Below are 24,772 nucleotides of genomic sequence, written 5' to 3'. Positions count from 1 at the left end.
CACTAATAATCCGTTGTTTGCAGCAACTCGAAACTTCGCGTAATCGATTCCTTTCTCAAAAGCACATCTATGTAGCCCATTAAAGAATTCATTCCAGCATTATTAAAAATCGTCAAAAACTTATCCTGCGCTTTTTTCACACTAAATATTCCAAAAACGATAATTTCATATGATAAGGATGATCATTATTTTGTGACAAAGTGATCTGCATGATAAATTATAACCCCAAAGGATTGCTATCCAATTACCGCTTCCAAATATTGGGAAAAAATCCGGAAAAAAGTTCAGCCCTCTAAGTATCTTCAACGTGCTTTTGACAAGGACAAAAGCGTTTCAGAATTTTCTTGATATTTTCAAAACTTGAAACATTGGTTGTTCTATTTCATAATTTCAAGTGTTCGATAAATTCAAAAAAAAAAAATTCTCATAGGAACATTCTTGAAACGATTGTAAGTAAAAATAAAATAGTTTAAAATTCTTCCAAAATATTTGCAGCGCAAAGTTGACTTTGTAAAAAACTTTGGAAATATAAATTGAGCATCTTAGAGATGCTACTGTCGCCCATAAAAGTTTTCATATATTCAGGAAAATATAAACGATACACGTTCATGTAATTGATGGACATTTATTTTTCCGTTGTATAATTCCTGCGTACATATTTCTGGTGCATGATTTCCTCAACTTTCCAATTTCACAGTGACGACGCTACGTGACCAACGTTTTGTACGCGATAGTTGCTGGTTATGGAGAACTTTTTTCATCTGCACGGTCACTTACTTGGTTGATAATACGTGAAACTGCTAATACCTACCCCCAAACCCGGACAGACCTGGCAAGGAGTTACGAAAAATAACCCAGCGTTGTGAGTTTTATAATTTCAGTCAACGGTTCCGGTATTCTTCAAATTGTCGGATATGTAACGCTTTGAAATAGCATTTAAAAGTTTTTCAAAAAATTATAGATATGGTTCGGGTGAGACGAAAAGATGGTATTGTTTTTACGATAACGGAAATATATGTATATTCATTTCTACATAAAACGACATTCACATCACCCAGAATTGAATCTCGTCATAATGCGTAAAAGGAATTGGCATGTTTTTTTAATGCTATACATACTTATCGGTATGTAGTTCCATTTAGAAGTCATCTGACCAGTCTACATGGTAAGTAATTTACTTGGCGAGTCACATCATCGGTGCAACTAGACGCTTCGGGGGAGAGTGTGTAATTTACTTTGACATACGTTACAGCGTGATTTATAAAATACAATATATTTCTCAGTTCCACACACTGTTACCTTATTAGTTTTAGTGTAATGCGCGGATAAAGCGAAGGTTTGAACATCTCTAACTCGAACATACTAATATTACTTTTCCTTTATTTCTACCTCTTTCACACTTTGTGCAACGTTTTTACCCGTATTAAGTAAAATGTAACCATACACATTAGAGGCCTTCAATTTCACTTCATGTTTTATTTCTGAGTTGAATCAATGATCAACTTTCATATACGTACAGTATTCAATTCCGCGGTATAATATTTCAAGGAGGCGCACCAATATTGCATTTGATTTAAACCGCGTTAAAAAAATTCATTCATTGAAGTGCACCGGAAATTACGAACGACCGTCAGGATTATGTGACTTGCTCAGAGGTCCAGTGCTTCGTACTTTTGATTTCTTCCAATCAGGCACTGCGTGTGCTCACAGTATGGAATAATCCGTTGTATGAAGTGATTAGAAGGAATAAGAATTACTCGGCACGCTAGACGGATACGGTTATCAAAATTCAGAAACAAACGCATACTTATAAATTTTCGATAAAGTTTTTCCTCTTCTAATTATAAATTCATTCCTAATATATCTATTTATAATTAATCTCAATTCTCATTGGCCAATATTTAACTTGGTCGCTAATTTATAACTGTAGATATCATTTGTCTACATACAAGGTATGTATAAATCATTTGCTCAAGGGGTGAATCGCACTGTTCTGAAAACTGATCACACAGATTTGTACAACGAGTAGAGTAATGAAGTTTAAAAAATATTTGGTTTAATTTCACTCAGGAATTTTGTGAAAATACCACGAAATTCGGCGAGAGGCCGTTCATCAAGAAACAATCAACCCCTCGAGCTGACGATGCACAATTTTTCTTCAAAAACCCTCATACACAATGTAGACATATTATTATAGTATATTTGCTATCCTGCAATACTCGCGAGCTGGCGTTTTGCAAATAATGAAACACTGACCAGCAGTTATGGAATGCAAATTCTGCGACAGCAACGCGAGAAATGTGCAGCTGGAGTATGGCTTAATTTATTTAATTTATCGATCAACCGATACAGGTATTGACTAACTGTAAGGGTAAAATTCGCTCAGATCGCAATGCAATGAACAGGCGAACGAGCGAATACATGTATTCGGTAGAGTGAATCATTGAATGAAACACAAACGCCAATTGCCCGACAGCTTGTGAAACGCGTGCTAATCTTCAAACAGGTATCACGGCAATTAGCCATATTCAATTGTGTAACGTTGTCACTTAGCATTATAGTAACTAACTGTGTGTATAATTGTATCATGTATATATTTGTATGATACTGATAGCGATGCGGAAGTCTAAAGTAATAATTCATTCATCGAGTGAAAAACCTATAATATGTAACTATTGTAATATTTTCACGCATAGGGATATTTTGGGTATGCAGGTTTACATGTTGTACCCGTAAGTTCAAAATTTGTATCATGATTAAATTTTCGACAGGATATCTGTGCGTAGATAGATGAGAGATTTTCAACGCTTGTGTTCAGTACGCGTCAACGGCGCCGAAATGTAATTTTGTCACATCTATATTATCAATAGATACGATCTATTAACGCTTTAGAAAAATTGCTGCCCTTAGTTCCATGCTGATGAAGTGTAGAAACACACATTCGTCGCGGACAAATCCGACGCAATTTAAGTAAATAAATGTAATATTTCTTCTCGTTGCACCTAGTCATGTATACCGTACAAGTTACAGAAATTGTTGGACAGAATCACTTAATTCCTTTCACGCTACATATTTCACTTGTTTTAAACTTCTTTGAACCAAAGATTGATCTGCAATCTTAATTTTTTCCAACATTGCGTACTCAGTGTTGAAGTATGGGAATTTTAACTACACACTCGATCAATGCACGCGGGTGATGAGTGTAAAAATATTTATCCTGAAGCGCGTTGACACGACGGCTCGATAAAAGATACTGCGTATGTTGGATTAATACTATTCGAGACGATTAGGGACGATTTACGCTATGTCTATTAATAACGATATTCATTACTTATGTTAAACGGCGGTAAGTCGGCGATTAAATAGCAGGAAACTGGTGAATCAGGCCTATCGTTCGCAAAAACATGCTAAAACTTTCTAAAAACTTACTCTAATATCCTATATTACGTAACACGTTATACATCCAAGCGAAAAGGCAACCCACGCTTAATTTATTCTTGTGTACTATACATATATATATATATGTAACGTAAATGTAAATTATAAAGTAACGTGTCTGGGAATATATATATATATATGTATGTATATATATATTCACTATACAGACACGTTACTTTTATACGCATCGAAAATTCTGTGTATATGTGGAAATGTATCAAGTACCTAAAGAACTAGGTGACCAACGTAAAGAAACTAAAAGAAATATCAAATATATATAAAGAAATGTAAAAATTGATGAAAACTACATAAGACTAAATTTCTCATTTCATACACATATATAAATTAAATTCGTTATATACTCATATTTCACTGCCAGCAGTTTCCACTTGTCTATAATTCGGTCTTGATTAGCATGGATATAATAGGTCGTTAAAAGTGATGAAACATCGAGTAAAATTTTAGCGATCATAATAATCATGATTATCGTCATGATAATCGTCAGGCGGCGATGTTTAATATAAGTAAATTCGAGCGAAACTCTTGCGCCGTTGTGTGATCACGACTATACGATTTATGACCAGGTAAGATACTCGGATCGGTTACAATATTATAGTCACCGCACAAATACAGTAGCACGCAACAAAATATCCGTAAAATATAATCCAAGGCTCAAGTGTAACGTTTGGCTACATCATCCGCGGTTGCAGAGACGCAACGGCGAGAACAATCGCCGGCATTATCTTATCTTCTTTCCGTAGATAAATCGTCGCCCTCTGTGCAGTTCAAAGCCGGAGCCAAACGGGTTGAATAAAAAGGGTTCCTCGGATCCGCGCCCACGCGGATCATCCGAATCCTCGTCTACTCCGAGGACATCAGCTGGACGTTGTCGTCCGCTGATCTGTGCAGGCGTCTCACCTCCGACAGAGATCGTATCGGCGTTGGATTCAGCAAGGAAAACGGATGCGAGTGACGATCTTTAACAGAAACATGATCGTTCACTACCTTCCGGAAGTTTCCTCGGCAGTGGTTGAGCGATAACGAGTAACAATATATATTCAGCTAGCTCAATGCCGTTATATTTTTGTCAAGGCTGTCCGTCTGCTGTAAGTCATTAATTTGATGTATTTACCATTCGCTTGAATCACTCGAATGCAGCGTCAAGTGAAACCTACGGTATTCTGATGGTCAGACGTTGGGTTTAAATTGGAGGTATGTACGTTGAAACTGAGAGACGTGGTATTAAACGGGGACATATTCACACTAATCCATACATATCGATTCGCACGATGAAGCTAAGTGAATAATAATCACGAAATAGACTACACCCGTACGTATATAGATATACATTCAAGTTTACGTGAAAGCGGAAGGGTGATTTGCGATTAGCGTAGGTACATCAACGTGATATTTCCTAAATTATAGAAATTTCATCACCCCGAGGTGAACTCGAAAACACGCCCACACCCGATTTCCAACCGAAGCAAACAGCCAAGCCCTGCACGGTCGGAAGACCGGATGCTTACCTCTCGTATCGGTGGAAGGTTCGCTCCTGGAGAGTTCGACAACGCTGTCGGCGCCTCGGAAACTAGGACTCTTGGGTTGTCCCTTGCCGACGAGGAAGTGTCGCGTCCGATTGTGATCCTGAGGCTGATCGTTCTGCAGTCTGACCTGACTGCCGTGTTCGGTGATCTGGTTGTTGTGGTGAGGGAAATGGAATATCGGGTTGTGTGGCCATGTAGCCGGCGGTGGACTTCGCACAAGGTGTTCGTGGACTTGGGCGAGGGTCAGCGGATCCGCGTCTCCGAGTTCCTGTGCGAGAAAAATGTGTAAACACCTCGGCAAGACGTTTCGTCGTTACGCATTTTCACTAGCTATCCAACTTTATCGTTAGGGTAGTTTTAAACGCCCTTATCGATTTTACCTGAGACATCAGGATCGCGTCGTCGGATTCTGACTCCTCGATCGACTCCACAAGGCTCTCTCGACTCGCCAGGACCTGGTGGAGAATAATTAAAATCGGGGATCAAAGATGGAGTAAAAAATAGGTGAACAATTTTATTTACGAGCACACATCTACTCTCACGGAAAAACAAACCCAACTTGGCCGTAAATTCTCACCTCCACCTCACAGGTAATGCTAAATTCTCGTAAGAGGTTTTTTTTTCCATGAGGGTAATTTTTATCGCTGTCGGACTCAGACTGACCTGCAAAAATGGATTATCCTGACGACTGAGCCGGAGCGCCTCCATGTCTTGGTCAATGTTTCTGGTCCTTCCCGGAGTCAAGGTCAGCGTAGAGTGCGAGGGTGAGGGGTGGGGTTGGCAGGCTACAACTACGTCAGCGGCAGCAGCGACGCTCAGCGTCGACGGGATACGCGCTACGTTGTTGTCGTTTCGATAAGCGGTCGAAATCACTGTTTTAATATCGAATCAGGATTATTTATAGGCATTCATTTATACAGCTACGTACACGCACGCCTCGTTATCGTCATCGTATAATAATAATAATAACGATAATAATAAACGGGGATTATATTTACGGGCATTAAATGTATATATAGATCTCATTATCGCCGTCATTTATCTCAATTATACAGTTACTGCAGCGACGGAAGGGTTTGATTGCCGGAAAATTAAAATCCTCCGAGGCACATACACGTTTGTACGTATCGTGTATACCGCATCGTCGCCCACTCCTTGCAACGATGAGAGACTTCGCTACAACCAAGATCGATATAATCAAGTTTGACAGTGATTTTGATGGATATATCCTGTAGGAGACGCTTTCATGACTACGTATAACGGCGGTATAAGCACGGAGACGGCGAGGACGGGCAGATATGCTAATGGTCGTTGAAAAAACGATTTATCGTTAGGGTTTCTCTGTAATATCAACTATATACCTTCCTACTGACGCTGTAAAAGCGAACTACATTATTTTCAACGGTTCGCGACAAGAATCTGCAGGATAGCGTAAGAGCAATATGACCGCAAAAGTTCGGCATCATTCGTTCGAATTATAGCTTGCGATTAGACCAAAATGACAAACAAGCAAGGAAGCTATTATTTTCCTACTCACAAGTGCCCTATCGTGTCAGTTGAAACTGCGAACTTAGATCGTACGATCAGTTACCACAGTTGACAATTCTGTGATTCATACGTGAATAACGGTAGATTGGATTTTTTGAAGAGTACCGGATAAGTATGACCAAAAACGAATGATTTACGATTATTTTTCCCCTATCAATCGAGTATAATGGATCATTTTTCAGACTCGATTAGTCGACCGACTTGACTATCTTTCCTCACAATCGGGTTTTTTGTTTCTTACTCCCACGAACGACGCAGTACAATATCAATTTTTGCGATTAAAGTATAAATTATTATCATTGCCTTACTTACTGAGTACACCGATTTGATATAACAAGTGAAAGATAAGTGAATATTTTCACTTGAAATTGAAAAATATTCTGAACGAAACTTTCAACGATGAATAAACTTTTTCGCCATAAAGACTGCATGCTAAAATTTATGCAACTTTGGTTTCATATGCACCGTTTAAAAAAAAAAATACGAAATGGTCGATTAATCGATTAATTTTTACCGATTCGATCGAGTCGTGATCGAGTGTTTTCTGGACTCGATTAATCGATGCATCGATTACTTTTGGCTTAGTGGCCATGGCTAGTACATCGGAGTATGTGACAAGAACGTATCTAGAAACGATATACAAAGCGTACTTGACTGCATGCGTATCGATGCAGAAAAGAGTCTTACATAATACGTACCTACACTCTACACACGTCGTATCTATTCCTTATCTTTACCCGCGTAAAGTGGTTGAGGAACAAAGCATTGCAGCCCTTGACTAAAGTGGGACGGGACGATCTGCGAAGGGTTTACGGAGGGGGTGGAGGTTGCAGTCACGATAAGAGCTGAGCTCGGGAAGAAAAGAGAAGGGAAGAGAATAGAAGAGCTTTACGTAGGAACTCACCGGCTTGTGTCTCGATCCGCGGAGCGCGCTCCATTTCTTCGTCCTCGATTCGCATTCCTGACGAGGCAAACTTTTTCGTCCTAAACAAACTCGACAGAAAGGCTACGCTCTTTCGCTTTATGTGGGCGTATTTTTGGACATCCTCTGGCGGCATAATACGGAGCATAATCGCCTGAAAATTGATTCGAAAATCCTGAACGTTAGGTGAAATTGGGATTCCGAACTTAAGCGACTGCATGCTCTAACTACGAAACTACCAAAATTACGAACAGTCTGACTTTATTGCGAATCCGTCAAGCGGACGGATCGGAGTTGACTTTTGACTGTAAAGAACGCGCAGTGCTTGTAAATCTGTTTATACACCTGGAGATTAGAATGGGAAAAAAGGCGGGAACTGACGTTGACAATGGCCGGTTGCGTTATGCAGTTATGGATTAATGCGCACGGTCTACTAGATTAGAATTTCTCGCGTTTCACTCGGGTGGATAACTTGCGAATGGCAGGTAGATCTAAATGTGATCGTATGTAGATAGACGTAAGTATGAAATTTTGAAATCGCGTGTCGTGTATACCTGATATACGCAGATATACCGCATAGACAGCGGCATGCCGAAACGACCTTAACCCAGGGGTCGCTCTGCGACGAATTGATAACAATTTTCCACGGCCATTCAGCTTTTGTGTAAACGAATTAAGGGGTTCGGCCGGACAGCTACTAGCCCGAGTGGTTCTCGACCGATCTATAATCCGGATACCGTACATAACGGATACGCGAACCACGTGCTGCCAAAGAAATAAACGCACGCGCAAAATTCCGGGGCGATAATTGGCGAGTTACAAATTTGCTAGAGGAAAGGGACGATAGCGGATCGGCGGCAAAACAACAAGGCCGCGTGTTACAAACTTCTTATCTTCGCAAGATTGGCCTATACGTCTATGAAGCGAGAATGGGATTTTTATACCCCGGAGATTCGACGCCTTATATATCCGGCAAAGATAACGCTAGCTGTGTGACCTACATACCGTCTCGACGAGGGGAATCCCTGCTCTCGGATGACTCGAGGGGGGCGAGTGGTAGGAAACCTCAATTGAAATAAAAGGCGAGAAAACGGCAACTAGCATTGATCGGCGAGGGTGCAGGTACAAGGTACAAGGTACTCGTTACGCGCAAACAACGAGACACGTATCGGGAAAGATAACGACAGATAACGGTGAGATTCAGCTCGGAGACTTACGCTAACGTCCACGTGCCTGCATCATCTCGACTTCCATTTCTGCCGTCTCGGCCCGATGCACCGGGGCTTGTTGGCTACCCTTCGATAGGGTGAAATGCGACGATTCGAGACTGAACCTGACGCCTCGCTGGACGTCGCGGGTGGATGGAGGGTCTCGGTGAAGAGTCCAGGTTTCGACGGAGGGCTCGTTGTATAGGCTGCTGACCGAGGAAGACGGCGGCGACGGGGACGAGGACGAGGACGAGGACGACTGCGACACGTCCCTGCGTTCGACGGACACCCGCGACGCTGCTGGTTTCTGGTACCAAACGCAGGGTCCCTCAGTTTTCCACCCGCGCCGGGCGTCGGTCGCTCGCGCATCTTTCCAGCCCCTGTACGTGGGAAGGAACGGACGACGTCGCCCGAACTCACCCGAACCCCGCTGATCCACACCCTCCGCCCTCGGCACCCCCGGGGGTGGCTTTTAATCAAATTGCGAAAGGGTGCAAGGCCCCCACCCCGCCACTGCACTTTGCCGAAAAATGGCACCAAATGTAAAGAATGAGTACAGGGTAAACAGGAAGGAATAAGAGGTGCTCTCTCTGAAGCCGAGAAGTCAACTCACCGTTCTATAGTATGTATTATAAGTTCGCGATTCTACCTAGGGAAAATATTCGCCGATTTATCGTGAGATTTTCACTCCGCGATCGAGTTCGCTGATACACTAGGTTATGATCGAAATCAGCGCAGTTAACCGGACGGGCAGATTGGTTTTCAAGGAATGCATCACGTGTCAAGTACACGTGTATCAAAGAAGCTCAGCTCACCAAAGTGTTAAAATCGTAACAACGATTTTGCGTATAACGCTTTATGTATATTGTACACGTATACGCTACATGGCGCATAATAAATACCATTAGGTATCAACATTATCGTATTACAATCGAAATTAATGAAGAAGACGTCATTAGTTTCGGGTGATAGTTGATACGGCATGATGCTGAGAAATGAAAGTATGAAAAATTACGGTACACCCAAATGTCGCGTTTATTGTAATGAGTTACGAAAAAAAGTATATTCAGCAATAATATGCACACGTATACATTAGTATGTATTTATGTTCAGGACGGCAAGGCTCAATTTAAATCGGTGATTATACAATAAATTATAGAACACGGCAGAGAACACCTATTTGCATATATTTGTCCTAGATAATATTTCTCCATAATGATCCGATGTGCAGCTATAGTATGGTCATGATCACTTTGTGTACACGATACATCACTTTGTATACACGATACATGTTCAATCGTGCGACCATATTTTCTTGGGTCTTTTCCGCCGTTTCGTTATCCTCTTTTTTGTCGAAGAAAAAGCAAAAGTCTAGTCTCACAATCAGAGAATGATTCCAAGCTTCCTATCCTGTATAAGCAAAAATGAGGCACTCGTCACAGAGTCCCTACTACACCATACGTACCTATACTAGGTTAACGTACGTGGTATAAATAATAACGAATGGAAGACAGACAAAGTTTTGTAATTATCCTGAATATATCGCGTACCTAGTTTACCGCAGTTAATTGCAGGCGTGTATTTAGTAGTTATATTATTTATACGTTTGGAAAGCGTAAATTTTTTGACTGGGCGTATAAGTCACATCGGCTTAATCATCCTTTATTGAATTACCGACGAAAGCTTGTTTACGTCCATTCGTATCTGTATGTTTATATAACAACAAGACTTTTCGTTGTAAGACGATCGATTTTTAACGCCGCGAGACAAGTTGTATTGTACCGTTGACGATTATTAATACGGCACTGAAAACAGAAAAGGCTGTTCGAAGAGGTAAGATTAAGGCCACGCGAGAAAATTGATCGGCAAAAGCGACAAGATCACGGTCAAGTACGCATCGTTTTCGCGAGATTTAATTAGGCTGTTTGTAACTAATCAAGGTATAAAAATAACAATGATTATAATTTGAAAGTCGAATTTTTTAGGCGCACCATTATCAAATGGGATTACGTACTTTTGTACAAATGTTAGCTACCTGCCGGTGGGTTTTTCTACAGACGCGTAAATGAATTAGAGACATGCCTATTTAAACATGGATGCCTAATTAATTATGAAGAGTGGCCCGCGACTGTAACGTAATTCTACAAAATTATAAGATCGCGCGTATCAGGAAAGATGGTTATCTGAGCGGTGCACGTAACATATAAATGCGCAATAATACACGCAGGTAAAACCGTAGTTTGAGGGAAATTCAGGCACGCAAGATCGACACGAACACTCCGCATGAGGTCTACGTAAACACACGATTCATACGTGACACGCATTCATAAACATTCGCGACATTATTTGAATCCTCGCCGAATTTCCGAGTGAAAGAAGCTCAGGATCATGGCTGAAATTGATGGAAAGATTTTCTGCTCAAGTTCAACAGCCCGATACATTTCTATTTCTGTATAATGTACGTGAAACGATGCTATTGGAACCTAACGATTTTCTTTCTTCGAATAAGCTTATTATAATTGAAACGTCGAAATTGTCGGTGTTCCAGAGACTTGTAGGAGAGCATTAATCATATTACATGCACGCAATCTGAAGCTAATAATAATACCTATGAGATTAAAAAAAGAAAAAAAAATATCTATATTACCAATGTTAATAGTATAGGATATAGGAACAGAGAAACTTATTACGCATTATATGCACGAAAGCTCTCAAAAATAGGATTACAGATTTTAAAAAATTGACACCGATAATCATAAAATAAATATCAAATTTCTTTTAAAATCTTGAATTCCGACCTTGAAGTATATAAATTTAAAACACAGATTTAGCGAAATATATACAAGTTGCGTGATTGTTCGTATTAATTGAAATTTTTTTTTGTTAAATTGATTTATTTATTGATTTACTTATGTATATAAAATATTGGAAAAAATCACAGTTACTTAAAAACATCCTTTCATACGTCGACCGCTGCAGTAGTGCACACGTCGCAACACCACTACAAGTTTGAAGAATAATGGTAATAAAAATGATAATAGTAATAACATTAACAACCATATTAATAATGATACAAAAGATGTTAACCATATTCTTTCCATATATCTAGAAAATTAGCTACATATCTTGCGGGTTGTTACGTAACGTGTATGTATAAAGTATAACATCGCACGATATGCATTCTACGTGCGCGTGCGCGAGAATCCGTGCTCGTGTTTTCAATTTGTAAACGAAAATCGATCCAAGTAGTCATGTAGGCACATATAATTTTATCGAGGAACGAATCGGTTTTATGACATTTATCAATATGTTTGTATTTTTTTTTTATATCTCGAGTCGGTAGGTATCGGTCTGTTATACGTTAATGGTATATTATCAAACACTTCCTGACGCACGTCCTAATTTTAACAGAACCATTTTTATAATTTCAAGGATAGCATATGTATAGGAAATAAGCGAATTTGTTGGTTACGATAGCAGAGGTACACGTATACACGTAGATGTGTATCGAAACTTTTCGTTCTTTGCACAATAGACGGTTGTAAATTGCTAACGAAAGAGTAATACAATTTCGCTTATCAATACTTCGTCGGTTTCTATTTTTTTTTTTATACACCTAAAATATTTTTAACAGCAGTTTGACGCATGTACCAGTGAGTATATTATTACAGGTTTCAACGATTCGATGTTCCGAAAAAATTTAATCTTAAATGTTAACATTTCGACGTACGGCATGTACTGAGAGTCGATGAATATTGCGCGACGACCATAACACGGTTAAGGAATATATAATCATTGCAATTATAATCGTGATATAAATAGCGCTACAACAATAACAATAATTAGACAAGATTTTAAAGAAGAGAACATTGCGCAAGTTTAACTTCCGTCGCGTATCTCGTACGTCCAAAAAAAGAATAATATTGGAATGAGACAAGACATGCGAACGTGAGAAAAACTTTCAGTTAGATTATTCCGGGTTACTTGTTTGGCTGATTTTCTATTTACGTTCGAGGCCATCCAGTATCGGTTCAATTTTATGAGTGCTTCTCTCAGCGATGGATGGAATAAATTAGTGTCTTCTCGCGTCAAGTCTTTCACAAGTAAAAACTAATGAGAAAAGGTACGTGACTATTTCAGAAGTAGAAAACAAACGAACAAGCTCAAAAACGAAAAGCTGTGAGTAACGCAATTTACCTGGGAGACGAAATAAAACTGCAAAATCCCTCAGACACCCAGTCATTGTCCCAGTAAAATGACCAAAGTATATAATTTATCCCGTTACGTATCGATCTTTTATTTCGAACCGGCAGTAGTCATAATAATGAGACTTTTCCACATGACTTTTTCAAACTCAACGAAGCGGATAAGGGAAATTAAAAAGAATCGCGCGACGCGACCCGAACGGACCCGACGATCCGGGAATACCGATAGTTGAACTGAGTACTGCGGTAAACCGAGATACGGCACTGATTTCTTATCCGCTTATCCGAGGCGATTAGATGAACCGCAACCATCTGCAGCCTCATCTTTCTCGTTGCTCAAAACGTGTGAACGAAAATGATAAAATCGTACCTACGTAGCCGATGATGAGAGAATTTAAATCGTTTATACAGAGCTCACATCCTTGAAAATTAAACGTGGAAAATGATAGCGAAAATTAGTTTTGTACCGTCCGACTCGACTTGGCAGTTTCTTGGATGCGATTAGTATCTTACGAAGAGCCAACACCGACAATGAAACTTTAACCCATGATCAACTTGTTTTAAGTACGGAAGCTCGCGACCCGCGGTTGCCGTAGCAGCGGGAGGACTATGAATTTATATTCTGATGAGAATTCGCCCTATTTATTCGTTAAATAAAAATATATGTACGTGTATAAAGTTCTTTGTATATTTATAATAGTTTGTGAGGAACAACAGCCAGTGGTAATTGTGTGAACACTAAGATAGTTTGTTTGCCTTTTGGTTCGTTTTAGTTGCTGATTAGACGAAGTCTGGACGAGCGATCTTAATTGCAAGATCATTTGTTCTCATTTTTCTTATAGGTAATCCACTATATGCGACACGCTTGTCGACTCGAGGTAATCTGAAAGATGATCGCGGGATTTTTCGTCTCAACCCGGCCTGCATCCTCTTTGATTTTTCACCGAAAGAAAGGACCAAAGGAAAATACAGTAACACATGTGTATAATTGTAGCGTTCTAGGTAGAACATAAGATGTTTGTGAAAATTGATCAAACATGATATTGTGATAGAGAGGGGAAAGAACGGATTGATTGCAATAATTCATCGCAGTTATTTGAATAAAATCTAATTTTTCAATTCATCAACCAAGAAACATGTTTAATAAAAGATTTAAAAAAAAAACCAAAACAATAATGAAAACGAAAGAATACAAAATTTTATACAAAACGATTTTTTTTCTTCTCTCCTTTATCAAATAATTTTACTGTTAAAGCTACACGTTTCTGAGCACGTTAAAAACTCAAAGTACATCGGGTTTTGTTGGCGGATGTAGAGTTTTGAAATCGAGGAGCACGGGCAATCGGATGAGACGATCTATAAAACGGTCCCGACAACCCTCCCAATCTTGAAAAAAATTATCTTTACAATTTCGTCGACGATTTGCGGGAAAAAATTCATGGCAATTAGGGAACACCGTCGATTTAAAATATCTACAGATGCATAGTCTGTTTATACGACTACGATTATATAGATACGAACCCATATAAGTATACCTATACGTTAAAGACCGACAGTTATCGCGAGAACACAACAATGCTGATCATTGCATCAAAATACGTGTAACATCAACCGATAATAAAGAATAATAATAATAATAATAACCGCTAATATTATATAGGTGTATACTTAGTAATATGTACAATTTTTTTTCATCCCTTGTTACTCTATTTTACAATAAGACAACGATAATTCTGTGCGTGCGTATAGCGTTTGCGTTGCTGATTCGCAGAATCGTTGCCGGCAATTGGCTTGCAGACTTTCACGAGAGGACGTTAACTTCGCGGGGAGATCCGCAGACCTTCAATACGCTATCGGCATCATCCGGCGTAGCCTGACTTCTAGCTTCAGTCTGTGCCTGCCTAATGGCTTCCTTATAGGGTCCGCGTTTCTTCTTGTTGAATCGCGTCTGTGAATGAAAAACGGATATTCGTTATCATGCCTTACGGAACGGAAATTTATAGTAAAACATTCAATGTGGCGAATGTGGAATGCAATGTGAAACGGCAAATGCAGTCTAGGCCGATTCGCAGCTTATCGTTAATCAGCCGTGGAATGTTCCACAATTTCGGCATACGCGTAACAGTTTCATCTCTAAAATCCACCACGGTTACACCACGTTTCGAATAACAAAACGTACCTTGAAGGTTTCGAGGAACGGACTCAGCTGATCGCAAGACATGAGAGAGCTCGTCGACGATCCGTACCAGGCGACATGAGCCTGGGGTCCGGACGAGGTGCCGTCTTCCTTGCACGACACGGTGATGCTGAGCACCTTAAACGTACAAGGTAATCGTTTATTTGTCACAGTCACATAAATGGTTCGAAGCATCAGTGATCGAGGACTACAACGGTATAGTAATCCTCACCTTTCCAGGCCACCATGGAAACCCGTGAATCTTTCCCCAGACGACGTCGCCCACGTCCATCCGCCTCCCGGTGGCCGTCAGGCAGTGGGCTACGGGGGTGGCGGCGAGTCGCATCACGAGCGGATGCGCCGGGGGCGGAAAATCCGGGGCCGTTTCGCCAGCGTCGACTTCCGGTTCCTGTTCGCTAAGTTCGTCGCTACTGGCGCCCGGACTCTTGCACCCGGAGGACGCGTTGCTTACCGGGTAATCGCACCTCGCGTACGCATTCGTGTTCAGCCTCTTGAGCGATATCGAAAGCTTCTGTTTCAGACACTGCTCCTTTATGGCCGTGTAAGAATCCCCCGGAAGTACGTTCCATTTTTGCTGTTGATCCCCGACCGTTCCTCCTCCTCCTCCTCCACCACCTCCTCCTCCTCCTCCTCCTCCTCCACCGACGACGACATCCTCCTGCTGTTCCTGCTGGACTACCGTGCCATTCTGACCCTGACCTCCCTTGTGCTTTCGCTCCTCCTTGTGCTTCTTCTTGTGCTTTACCTTGTGCCTCCGACGGTGGTACGAGAGCGCATCCGACGTCGGGTTGTACCTGACAATCATCCGAATCCATATTTATGCGTCAATAATTTGTTCCAGATTTCGGTGAGGGATGTAACAAGGTCAATTTGAATACTCCGTATCTTCTACCGATATTCCTCGACTAATATAATGTTCGGATATAACGTCGTTGAATAAAACGCAGCAAGATCAACTTCTCACAGACCGTATGATTACACAACTGCAGCGACGTGGGTATCAGTACGTTGTATATACTGTGTATATATATATATATATATATGTATATACGAGACCAAAACAATTCCGCAGTTTAATCAGAGACAAGCTTGCTTAATGAGAAGACACCTGTTCGCCATTTACGGTCGATACTCTAACCGAACTGGAACGCTGCAGTTATCGTAGACGTGTCGTACGCAGAGTAAGACACTACAGTCGTCGTTAACATCTGATTCCTCGATTACCTCGAAACGCGACGTTTCTTCTCACTTATCGCAACCCGTTTCGAAATAATTGAGGAATCAAATGTAAATACCGAACGCAGCTACAACAGTGTACAGCGAAACAATTGATCTGCTTTTCGGAATACACATGCTGTGAGTCGAGAAGAAAATATGAAGAAGAAGGTAAAGGAATGAAGCAGTCCTCGTTCTCGCGACGACGGGCTTCTAGAAATAAAAATCGGCAATCAGCGTGGCAAGTACCTCACCTTGGGGATCCGTTGCAGGGTGATCTGGCCGGAGAAACACCACCGAGCATCTTCCTCCTGGCCTCCTTCTTGGCCTTCTTGAGCGCCCGCTTGGCCGCCTTTGCACTGGCGTCCTTTCCACCTCCGAGGCCGAGCTGCTGCTGAAGTTGAGCCTCGTGGCGTAGCTCCTCCTCGTTCTCGTCGAGCTGCGTCAAGTCGACGATCGGAGTCTGCTCGAGGAGTTCGAGAGGATCGCGCTCGTGCAACTCAACGCCGGCGTCCTGGGTGTCCTCGGTGTCGGTTTCGCCATCCCTGTCGAAGGGGCTGCATTGTATCTTCGCGGGTATCTTCATCACCGTCCCCTCGCCCTGCGTGCCGAAAGATATCTTGATAACCGGCGTCGTCCGCGCCGTCCTGCTCGGGTCCTCGAACACCGACTCGTCCCAGAGGTCCTCCATCGAACCGACGGACCTCTTCTTCCTCGATACCCGTCCACCGCCGCCGGTTCGCAGCCTCATCGTTGAGTCGGCGGCGGCCAGGGTCTTCTTGTCCTCCTCGTCAGGTACCTTCGCGCTCTCAACCGAGGAGCTGCTGAGGCGCCTTGGCCGTGCGGAATACGCGGTCGATGGATTCCCGACGAATTCGGATGACCGATTCCGTTTACCAGCCTCGTCCCTACCGTCCTCCGGTTTTCCGGGCGAGTCCTCTTCGTCCTTGGACCAGTAGGAGGACGAGGAGGACCCCGAGCCACCGGAAATCTGCGGCTGCTGTTTCCCCTTGTCGCCGCCGCCGGCCTGAGTGGCCTCGTTTATCTCGTTGGGACGGAGCCTCGAGAGTTTCGGTATCAGGGAGGGATTCATCTTACCGGAATCAGTGCCGCACTGCAGCCCCGGTGTCTTTGAAAGCTGGGCAGGCGACGGTCCGGTGTTTTCCGTCTGGTTCTCGGCGAAGAGATTCCGCTGACCCTTCGCCGTCGTCGGCTGACATCGACTCCTGTCGCTCCGTCTCGTCGGCGTAGTTTCCTCCGCGAGTTTCCGCTTCCTGCTAACGTCAACGTTTTCGCTGTTCTCGTTACATATCGACCTGCACTTGCTGCAGAGAACCTGTCGCGGCCTGAGACGCACCGTCGGCCGGGCATTTTTGTAACGCGCCGGTGGATTTATGTTCCTACGAAGGTCAATCTTCGCCGGCGTGTTAACCTGCAACGCGGCACGTTTCTCTTGGAAGTAACTGAACCTTGCTCCGATCGATGCGAACTTGTCTCCATCCCCGCCGGGGACTGCTTCCGGAAGTTGAACGCCGCATGGCAATCCTCTGCAACAACGTCCCCGGATATTGTGTGTAATTAGTCTTTGAAATTGGAATTTTGAAATCATTAACAAAAATTCAATTCCTTAGTATCTTTTACAGATAAGATTCAGGGGCTCCTTTTGCTTTTCTCTTTCCACGAGTATACCTGCGACTAAAATATTCATTTTAGAAACTCTGCACGAACTAGTCGTTAAAAATCGATCAAACTTCGATCATGCAATGTCAGTTTCTCTTCGGTCTCGATGAACAGTCAACGATCATCAGGATCGGGACAAAGCAATCGGTGCTACGCAGCAGCAGCACCGTCTAATGCAGCGGATTGATATATCTGGTTTCGGTGCATCGAAACGGAACGAACGGCTGGGTAAACACGAGACGTGTATACGGAGGAGATAAAAGAGCAGAGGAAGGCGCTGGGACGAGACGTGAAGGCACGCAAGTCCGACGACGTTGGGTGACGATCGCGGGACGACGGACGGACGACAGGTGAGGCACAGCCTGCGTGCGTAGAGTCCGAAGGGAGAAAAGAGGGAAGAGAATTGAGCGAAGAAACAAAGAGCCTAAGCCTACATAAGAGCAGGCCACTCGACGATTATCGGTAATGAGCGTGTAGCGATCCGATGACCGACGATCAATAAACGAAAATATCTGAACAAGCCGAGCTGTGTGAATGGTAGGTTAACGACGTGTAGCGAAACGGGGGGAAATGGACAAATAATTCCAACTCGATAGAGCAATGGCCATTGCCTGATGTGCCTGACGGCATTGATGTTTGCGCACGCGCGTTATGTGTAACGTATGTGTGCAGGATAGATACATCCAGGTAATACGACGAAGACGGGTGTTAATTTGCATGTGTGCATACCCTGACTGTGTGCACCTATGTAGGTACGTCGTTGAAGCGGAGGCAGGATAGATCAATATCGAATTGATGACGAATGCAACGGTTTTGCTTGACAGTGTAGGTTACACATTGTGTGGATGGCTCATCGATGAAAGGCTTCGATAAAGAAGGAAATCGAGTGGATAAGATCAAAGCGTAACGGCGCCGATTTTAAAAACTGCATTCGTTCGGCATCGTCACGCTAAACGCGGAATCCGAGAGTCGAAGTGCCTTTATACCGTTACTTGACAAAGAAAAAAAATAAAAAAAAGGTTAAGAACGTTGACTGATCAAGTATATCGGATTTTGAAATAAACAGACAAAATCTGATACCTCTTTTACATCTATCTAGAAACGAAAAGAGAGCGACTGTTTGAGATTTGATTTGCTTTCTCTGGCAATTCGGTACAAGCATAACGAGAATGTATACAGTTCATACGCTTTATCGTAGCACAACGGTGTGTACAATGAGCAACAACTGCAGTTTCACATTTCAGTATTGTGGATTTTTGGTTATTTTTACAGTAGGTACCGAATAAATATAACGATCTCTGCATTAATTCTCGAATTGAATTTATTTCTGCAGTATCGTCGACGAGTCATCGAGAGCCAATCATCCATTCAACCCAACTGAATGAACCTGGAACACACGGATGAAGAAGGAATTGAATGAGCTTATTATAGAATACAGTGGCATACTTTATTAAAAAATTCTAGTGCCTCGCACGTATATCAGGAAACTTGACCAACTTTTGTGTGAATGGTCTAGCGGAGCGCTGCCGGTTGGCTTGTTATCGCGGTAGGAAAAAAAATAACAGTAATAATAATAACTGGAACTTGGTGCACGCGTTATTTTCAAGCTGTTTCTCCATGCCAGAAATATATACATACATGTATATATATATATATTATGATGTGCGGCGCCGGGGATTTATCTCAGACCGATATACTTATGTACGTATCAACTGCAGTATTTCATAACTAAAGAAACTCGGAAGAAAAAAAAGTTATGTCATTTCACACTGTTGCTTAGTCCTCGGTGACAGTACACGCGCGTTCTTTCGTATAATCTAATGGAGGCGGAAGAAATAATTCCGGAAACAGGTGATCATGAATTACGATACGGTTAAAATTTGCTTAAATATGATCGCTTCAAGGATCAAGGTTGTCCCTATTTCTTCACCACACGACGTTATCCAAAATCGTATGTAATAGTTGGATCCGAATTTTCAATTCTACGTGATAATACGTATATCTATGGGCACATAATCGTGAATCGGTATACGAAAATAATAATATCCGCCTTAATTATCCCAGAACGAATTTGGGAGAATCGTAAAAAATAACTTGAATAGCTAGACTTCTCTACAGGATAAGCCAGTTGGCGAATAATTCCGGATGATAAAACCTGACGATTCGAGTGAGTCATCCGACTGAAGAGAAAACCGGATGAAAAAAGGTTAGGGTTAGGCGTCTTTGACCATATTTGGGGTGACTCTACGCGATGGCATTCGGAGCCCTACCTGGCAATCAACTAAAGTAGGCAGAAACAGACGGACGGGCAGAGGGGGGGCGGCACAAGGCGAGCCAGGCGACCCCCGTTTATTTCCTAACCATTTCGGTCGGCCATCTTGCTGCGTCTCATCCGCGGGCAGGTCGTTAATTGAACGAATTTAGATTGCAAATGAATTCGCCGATCAGATGCCCCCCCCCCTCCTCGTCACCTTCGCCCCCGCGCAGCCAATACGAGGCGTACAACGTATGCCTCAGAGATTGGCAAAAATTTTGCAACGATGAGACGAAAAACACCCGATCCGGATGTGAACGACAGTTTCGCGGCTATTCTTTCCAATTCCTTCGACCCTTGGCTACATGAGACGAATATCATTCAACCTTGACATTTCGATGATAGGTAGGTATAATACGTGCTGCGAAATAAGGAAGCTGCAAAAGGAATATTATTCACAAGGCACGGTGGATACGAGAGCAATTCTCGGAGGTATCCTTAGCGCGGATGCGGTTCCAATGAGCCGTGATACATCTGCGCGGCCATTAATCACGTCCCAGAACCAAGTTCTGCTGGTGGTGCTGCCTCCTTGCCTGCCTGCACGTTGCATCGCAGGCACAAGGCCTGCACCCGCATCCTGCTGTACATCATCATCATTCACGCGGCCCTGTTCTGCGGAAAGGAGAAAGAGGAACGACGCGGAGTATGCACACAGAATTTATACTCCCGAAACCTTAGGAGTTGATGCGAATAGGCTGCTGTATTGAAGTTCCTTTTATTTTTCTTGCTAATACTATTCGAGAAAATGAATCGTTTGCCCGTTACCTGAAATTGTTTTGAATCCAAGTATAGAATATACTGTAACGAGTGGATTCGGGTTTCGTTTCGACTTTCCCCCGTTATCGAAGATCGATGACATTCGGCTCTATTAGGCTTCCAGGAATAACTCGACTGCTCGAGATGTAAACATATAATTCATTATCCACGGCGCAAGTAGATGCAGAGTTTCTAGTAAATAAATATTATATTTTCATGACGCATGGAATCCAAACGATTAAAGGTCAGTTGTTTCCATTCGGAAATAGAAAGAAGTGTCACGCATCAGTCTTACAATTAGAATTATGCATAATATCCATGGCATTGAATTGCAATGTGAGTTATAAGCATTTGAGTGGTGGAAAATACTTTACTGACACTCGACGTATATGTAATATATTTTGGCTGGCAAGAGGCATGTGTGCGATTTGCATGATTATACGAACAGCGATTAAAATTTCACAGCACTTTCATATTTTGATATTGCAACGTTAATTTTTTACAATATCATACCAACACCGTATAACTCCTACTCCTTACATGAATATTGCAAATTGCAACGAATATGTCAACTTGTTAAAATTCTTGGAAATATAAAAAAACGCAGTTCATTTTTAACCTCATAATTCTATAAAATCTTCGCAGGTTCAAGATACTTACTTCACAAAATTTACATTTTTCGACTTCATTACCTTATCGGAATGAACACTAAAACGTTTGACTGCTAATTTCGGCTGCTAGCTTCAGCCTCGTGCAACCCTCCGGGTTACCCTTCTTCTTTAGCGAAAGAAACGAGGTCTGTAGGGTGCAAAGGTAGAATAAGTTTCGGGCGAGCGATGACCCGTCGTCACTTGTTGTGGCTAGCGTGTGCATATCGGAAGCAATCCGTCGCTGCGAGGCGGCGACACCGCGCAGCGCTCGTTACTCACACGCTCGACTTCTCAACATTTTCTTCAACTATATATTGTATTCGTCCAAGTACGTGTTAGCTATAAATGTCAATAGAACCGTTCATGTTTGTTTCCGAGACAAATTAGACAAAGAAGACTCTAATTTTACGACGCAATATTATGATCATCCCGACGGCTTTTCAGAGCTTCGACGACGTATTATTCGATCGCAGCTGTCTTAAGGAAATGAATTCTTTGTATACCGCACCTTATATTAACGTCCTTATCGTCTCGCAAGGTACAATAATCAATGCACACGATATTGATGATAAATATGATACGTGAACGCAATAGTGTTCCCGATTTGCGTCAGTAATATGAAAAACATTCGAAACTTGCGAGTCTCGATGTGTGTAATACGTCGGTATAATGAACCAGCAGTGTCGAATTAATTAGCATTCTTTGGAGTATAGTGGCGAACAATCTACGAAATGTACACGAATATGCATACACGATCATGTGTGTGTATACACATGTATTTTAGGAATCGTTCGTTTTCCGCTTCGCGATAAGTGTGTTTAGCAACAGATATACGAATATATTGCACGCTATTCGCAAGGCGGGATGGCTATGGACCGGAATTACTAGACGTAGAAATGACCAAGCGAACCAAGAGAAAAATTAACAAAGAGCGACTCGTGCCGATCGCGTTCGATGAGTGTTGAATCATTACGAACAACGAAGAGGACAACGTGGCGCGCCGTCGCTTCCCGGAGAATTCGTACGAAGGAAATTGACCGTCCTTGCAAACGTCTACGATCCAAGAAGTTGCATCACACTGCAGGTACTCGCCAAGTGCACAGCTTATCAGCGTTTGAACTTGTAATCTCGGGATGATAATCGGCAAAACAGCATACACAGTTGATTTTTAAAACTCAGCGTGCACGCCGTGCTCTGTATGAATATACGTCAGAACTATCTGTTTTGCAACGCGGATATCGAAATGCTATCAGGGTGAAATAAGGAATGAGGGGAAAAGTGGGGCCTCGATGAATCAAGAAGAGACTTTGTGTGCAGACTATGCAGGCACAGAGAATCGTGAGAGAGAATGTGTGCGAGAATTTAACGGCACTCTCGGGGGGGTTGAAGGGAATCGGTCGCTCGCACAGTCGAAGGCTTTGAAGCCTGTTTCCAGTTCAAGACGACTGACCGATCGAAAACGGGGTTACGAAACAATGAAGATGCTTTCCTTACGTCGCAGGTTACGTACGCGTTCGGCAGAAAAAAACCCCTTCGTTGCAGGATTCAGGACGAGGATGCAGGCAAGGCTGCTACGAAACGACGGCTCTCTTTCTCCCTCTTTCTTTCGTTCTCTCTTTCCTTATCACCTACCGAAAAAAGGCGGGGTTCCTTCGGTGACTATTTGAGAATTTGAACAGCCAAACATGAACCGGACACAATTCGTCCGACGAAGAAGTTGCGAGCATAAGTTTTCGAAACCGAAACCTTGAGTCACGTCGTCGCACGAGAAAAAAGTGTTGCGAAATTCGAAGGAGTACAGAGAGTCTACCCGCTGCTGGTTTATACTTTTTGCATCCAACACAGAGACGTAGAACTAGGCGAGTAAAGAGAGCGACGTCAACGAAGGATAGTCCGGAAATATATCACCCCAAAAAACCCGGGAGACAAGGAAGAATCGAGGGATCTTCGTAAGGAGCGAAAAACGTGACGAGGCAAACGGTCTTGAACGGTCGACGGAAGGACGAGGCGACGTTAGGTTTCTGCAGCGTAAAATTAGGTAGTTTCAAAGGCGGCTATTACCGTCTTCGCGGGCGAAACATAGAACGAGATATCGGCGACGACAGATCGCCGTTTCGCCTGATCTACGAAAGCCAGCGAGCGAGTTTAAAGGGGCGTGCGTTTTGATATACGTATATAGGAAAGGTGTGTGTAAATGCGGGGTGCCTTCTTACCTTTTCGTAGCGTCGAGCAGCGCCCCTTGAAACAATTTAGTCCCGTGTTCAAACGACACGACAACGATGTCTGGCAGCATTGATTCCACGCTCACGAGGATTTTTTCACCTTTAACGAGACCCAGCTCGGTCGGGGCTCCCGAGTCCGCCATATTGGTTCGTGAGAATTATTACTCGGGTCTGTCGGACTGACGTGCGAGCTGCCCGCCGCGGGGCGAGGGGAAGCCGCCATTGCTCAACGCACAGCTGGATCGCTGCTCTCTTATGCGCATGCGCGAGACGTCGCGACGGTTCAGGGCCGACGAAACCGGGGCCCCGTGGGTTCCGACGACCACGCGTCACGATTTTAATCGCTGCGATCCGCTTCCGGTACCTTAGTTTCATTCCGCAACCAGCCTTCTCGTCCTATTCGACGATTCCGTCAATCGTGCGAAAGGATTTCTGCAAAAAAAAAGGTGGAAATTGTTTAATTCGAGAATCGAAAGTACGCCTGATCAGATGATGTGTATGATTCGTTGTGACTTTTGGACATTTGATTATTTTATTCGCAAATAGTTTCAGCTGTTGCAATGATAAAAAAAGAACTTGAACTTCGATCAGGCTGTTGAATTTTCATCAGGCTGAAGTTTGTAACGTTGATGTAATGATGCATCTTTGGAAAAAGTCGTTATTTTGCAACTTTAAGATTACTTGAAATTTAGTAAACTGTTAGTACAGCATCAACAACCTCAATTTTTGTAAATTCAACTTCTTCAGGTATTCTAAGGATGCAAAATAGTAATTTTTGTTTCAACGTTTCGATACGTTAACGTTACTTGTAACTTCGGCCTTGTGAATTTTCAAGTTTTCACACAGATGTGCATTTTCATGGAGAATTATAAA

General features: G+C 42.6%; 2 protein-coding genes across 3 annotated transcripts; both read right to left on the bottom strand.

Moving 5' to 3' along the window:
- Positions 1 to 605: 605 nt before the first annotated feature.
- LOC124185362 lies at positions 606 to 9,055 on the bottom strand. 2 transcript variants are annotated; one of them, XM_046576047.1, is made up of 6 exons: positions 8,670 to 9,055; positions 7,435 to 7,606; positions 5,646 to 5,854; positions 5,363 to 5,437; positions 4,965 to 5,250; positions 606 to 4,415 (listed from the first exon to the last, which is right to left on the bottom strand). In XM_046576047.1, the coding sequence occupies exons 2-6, from the start codon at positions 7,598 to 7,600 to the stop codon at positions 4,300 to 4,302; spliced, it is 852 nt and encodes a 283-aa protein (XP_046432003.1). In that variant the 5' UTR covers positions 7,601 to 7,606; positions 8,670 to 9,055; the 3' UTR covers positions 606 to 4,299. The 2 variants fall into 2 exon arrangements, with proteins under 2 accessions (XP_046432003.1, XP_046432002.1); XM_046576046.1 differs by lacking the exon at positions 8,670 to 9,055 and adding an exon at positions 8,007 to 8,057.
- Positions 9,056 to 11,903: 2,848 nt separating this feature from the next.
- Positions 11,904 to 24,299, bottom strand: LOC124185357 (PWWP domain-containing protein 2A-like). Its single transcript, XM_046576039.1, has 6 exons — positions 23,891 to 24,299; positions 16,532 to 17,824; positions 15,705 to 15,856; positions 15,274 to 15,659; positions 15,045 to 15,179; positions 11,904 to 14,813 (listed from the first exon to the last, which is right to left on the bottom strand). The coding sequence occupies exons 1-6, from the start codon at positions 24,040 to 24,042 to the stop codon at positions 14,667 to 14,669; spliced, it is 2,265 nt and encodes a 754-aa protein (XP_046431995.1). The 5' UTR covers positions 24,043 to 24,299; the 3' UTR covers positions 11,904 to 14,666.
- Positions 24,300 to 24,772: the final 473 nt, after the last annotated feature.

Source organism: Neodiprion fabricii, chromosome 6 (genome assembly GCF_021155785.1).
Source record: "Neodiprion fabricii isolate iyNeoFabr1 chromosome 6, iyNeoFabr1.1, whole genome shotgun sequence".
NCBI classification, from domain to species: Eukaryota; Metazoa; Arthropoda; class Insecta; order Hymenoptera; family Diprionidae; genus Neodiprion; species Neodiprion fabricii.
Note: the sequence above shows the minus strand (reverse complement) of the source record. Positions and strands in the feature narration are given on the sequence as shown.